The sequence below is a fragment of the Lagopus leucura genome, unplaced genomic scaffold, assembly GCF_019238085.1.
Source record: "Lagopus leucura isolate 7727_CA_CO unplaced genomic scaffold, USGS_WTPT01 Super-Scaffold_54, whole genome shotgun sequence".
In the NCBI taxonomy this organism is placed as follows: domain Eukaryota; kingdom Metazoa; phylum Chordata; class Aves; order Galliformes; family Phasianidae; genus Lagopus; species Lagopus leucura.
This window is the reverse complement of record NW_024962251.1, coordinates 5,153,223-5,155,112: the sequence shown is the minus strand read 5'-3', so window position 1 is coordinate 5,155,112 and position 1,890 is coordinate 5,153,223. Positions and strand designations below refer to the sequence as shown.

The 1,890-nt window shown below is 51.7% G+C and overlaps 1 protein-coding gene across 1 annotated transcript; it reads right to left on the bottom strand.

Moving 5' to 3' along the window:
• Positions 1–881: 881 nt before the first annotated feature.
• On the bottom strand, positions 882–1,680 carry TMEM215 (transmembrane protein 215). Its single transcript, XM_042874257.1, has one exon. It carries the CDS (start codon positions 1,678–1,680, stop codon positions 967–969), a length of 714 nt encoding a protein of 237 aa, XP_042730191.1. The 3' UTR covers positions 882–966.
• Positions 1,681–1,890: the final 210 nt, after the last annotated feature.

Below are 1,890 nucleotides of genomic sequence, written 5' to 3'. Positions count from 1 at the left end.
CTATGTATCCATACGTAGTGAACAAAAACATCTGTCAGCCAGGTCCTCAGATTCCTCCACCCCTGCATGAACTGTGATCATTCATCAGCCATGGCATGGTAGAAAAGGCACATAAAAAATGACATTTTCTGAACAGTCAGATCCAGCACTGAGCAAAACCCATGTAAGCCTATTCCCTAAGTGTTACTGAAATATATTTTTAAGATCTCGACTCCACTGACATCTGCTCCTATTCCCTGCAAGAACTGTGCCACGATAACACTGCAATCCCCTTGTCAAGTATGCCTACAAAACCCAAAAGTGTTAGAAACATTCCCATGAACTCAGTATCAGTGAGGACTGGAGTTAAACCTGTACCTTTCATGCAATGGTTAATGCATTATCCGTCCGAAAACTCCCCTGGGCCTGTGTGGCTCCTGAAGTCTTTCAGAAGAGCCACACAGCACATCAGTTTCTTGAAACAGGAAAATAAAATCCTGCCAGGAAGAAGAAGAAGCACACTGCTTCCATACTTCCCAACATCAGCCAGCGGTCAGAGGGCATGCTGGCATCTCTCCATCCCTCCCCACACAAAGCAACACCGCTGCTGAGACCTCTTCAGGCCCCCATCCTTCCTACAGACACTCGAGAATCCTGGCTCAGCTCCCGATCCCTACTGACCTCCTGCTCTGTGTCTGCGGGTCTGTGTACAACGAGTGGCAGGAAAACGAAAGGAAGGAAAGGGCAGAAACTGAAATAGATTTTTTTTTTCCAAAATGAAAAATTGAATTCTTTAACCTTTAAACATGCTCATTTACTTACAGAAAGTATTTCAGGCACAAAAGGTTTGAGTATCAGTCACATAGCAGGTTAAATTGTAATAGTATCAGGATTGTCCCATGCAGTGCAGTCAGCTATATTATCCCCTATCAAGAAGTTGTTGTAGTTTTTGTATAAATACATACATATACATAAAGTATGCACTGTTCACACTATGGTCTCCTGGTCCGAGGCGACTCCAGTAGGGTTTATGTAACAACAGTATTTGTCATAAGGGCTGTTCTCCTTGTAGGAGCAGACAATGATACTGTCTTTGGGAACAACAAAAATGTTGTCTTCGACATCTGGGCAAGCAGCGTTGTCCCTGCTGGGAGAAGAGCTCTTCTCTAAGGCACTGTACGTGGAGCCATCTCCCACAAACACATTCCCCGGCATCTCCGGGTAGCAGGTATCCAGGTACCTCAGCATCTTCTCCTGGTCCACCTTTCTGATGAGGATCTTGCACTCTCCTGTGGTGGCTGAGGTGGTGGTGGTGCAGATGGACACCGAGTCCTCACCCCGCAACACTCTCCGGTCCTTCTGGTACACCTTGGCCAATTCGTCACAGCTTCCCTTGCCAGATTCCAGATCTGAAGGAGTTCTCAGCAGCTCCATCACGTCCCGGTCCCTGCTCTCCTTACAGCATGGACGCTTGTTCTTGGGCCACTTGGTGCAGCCATCAGTCTTTCTGGTGAGGGCGATGGCGGCAATGCCTGGCAGGCAGATGGCCGGCCCGATGGCCAGCAGTGGGATGTCTCCCAAAGTCTCCCCCTTGATGCCGGACACGGTGAACATGAAGCCAAACACCAGGAAGACGCTGACCAGAGCCACCACCAGCCCCGTCCGAGGGTTGATGTCGTCGGGTCTCATGGTACGCGCCATGCCGACGGTGCGCGCTGACCGCTGCGGTCCCTCCTCAGCTGCGGGTGAAGCTTCCCGGCGGCGAGGCACCGACGGTCGGCACCGCTCGGCTCCCCGCCGGCTTCCGCGGAGGACGGCGGGGCTGGGAGCCTGCTGCCTGACTCTTGCCGCTCCCGAGCCGCTCAGCGCCGCGCTCAGCTGGCCACTCGCTTATGGCAAGGCGCAGCCCCC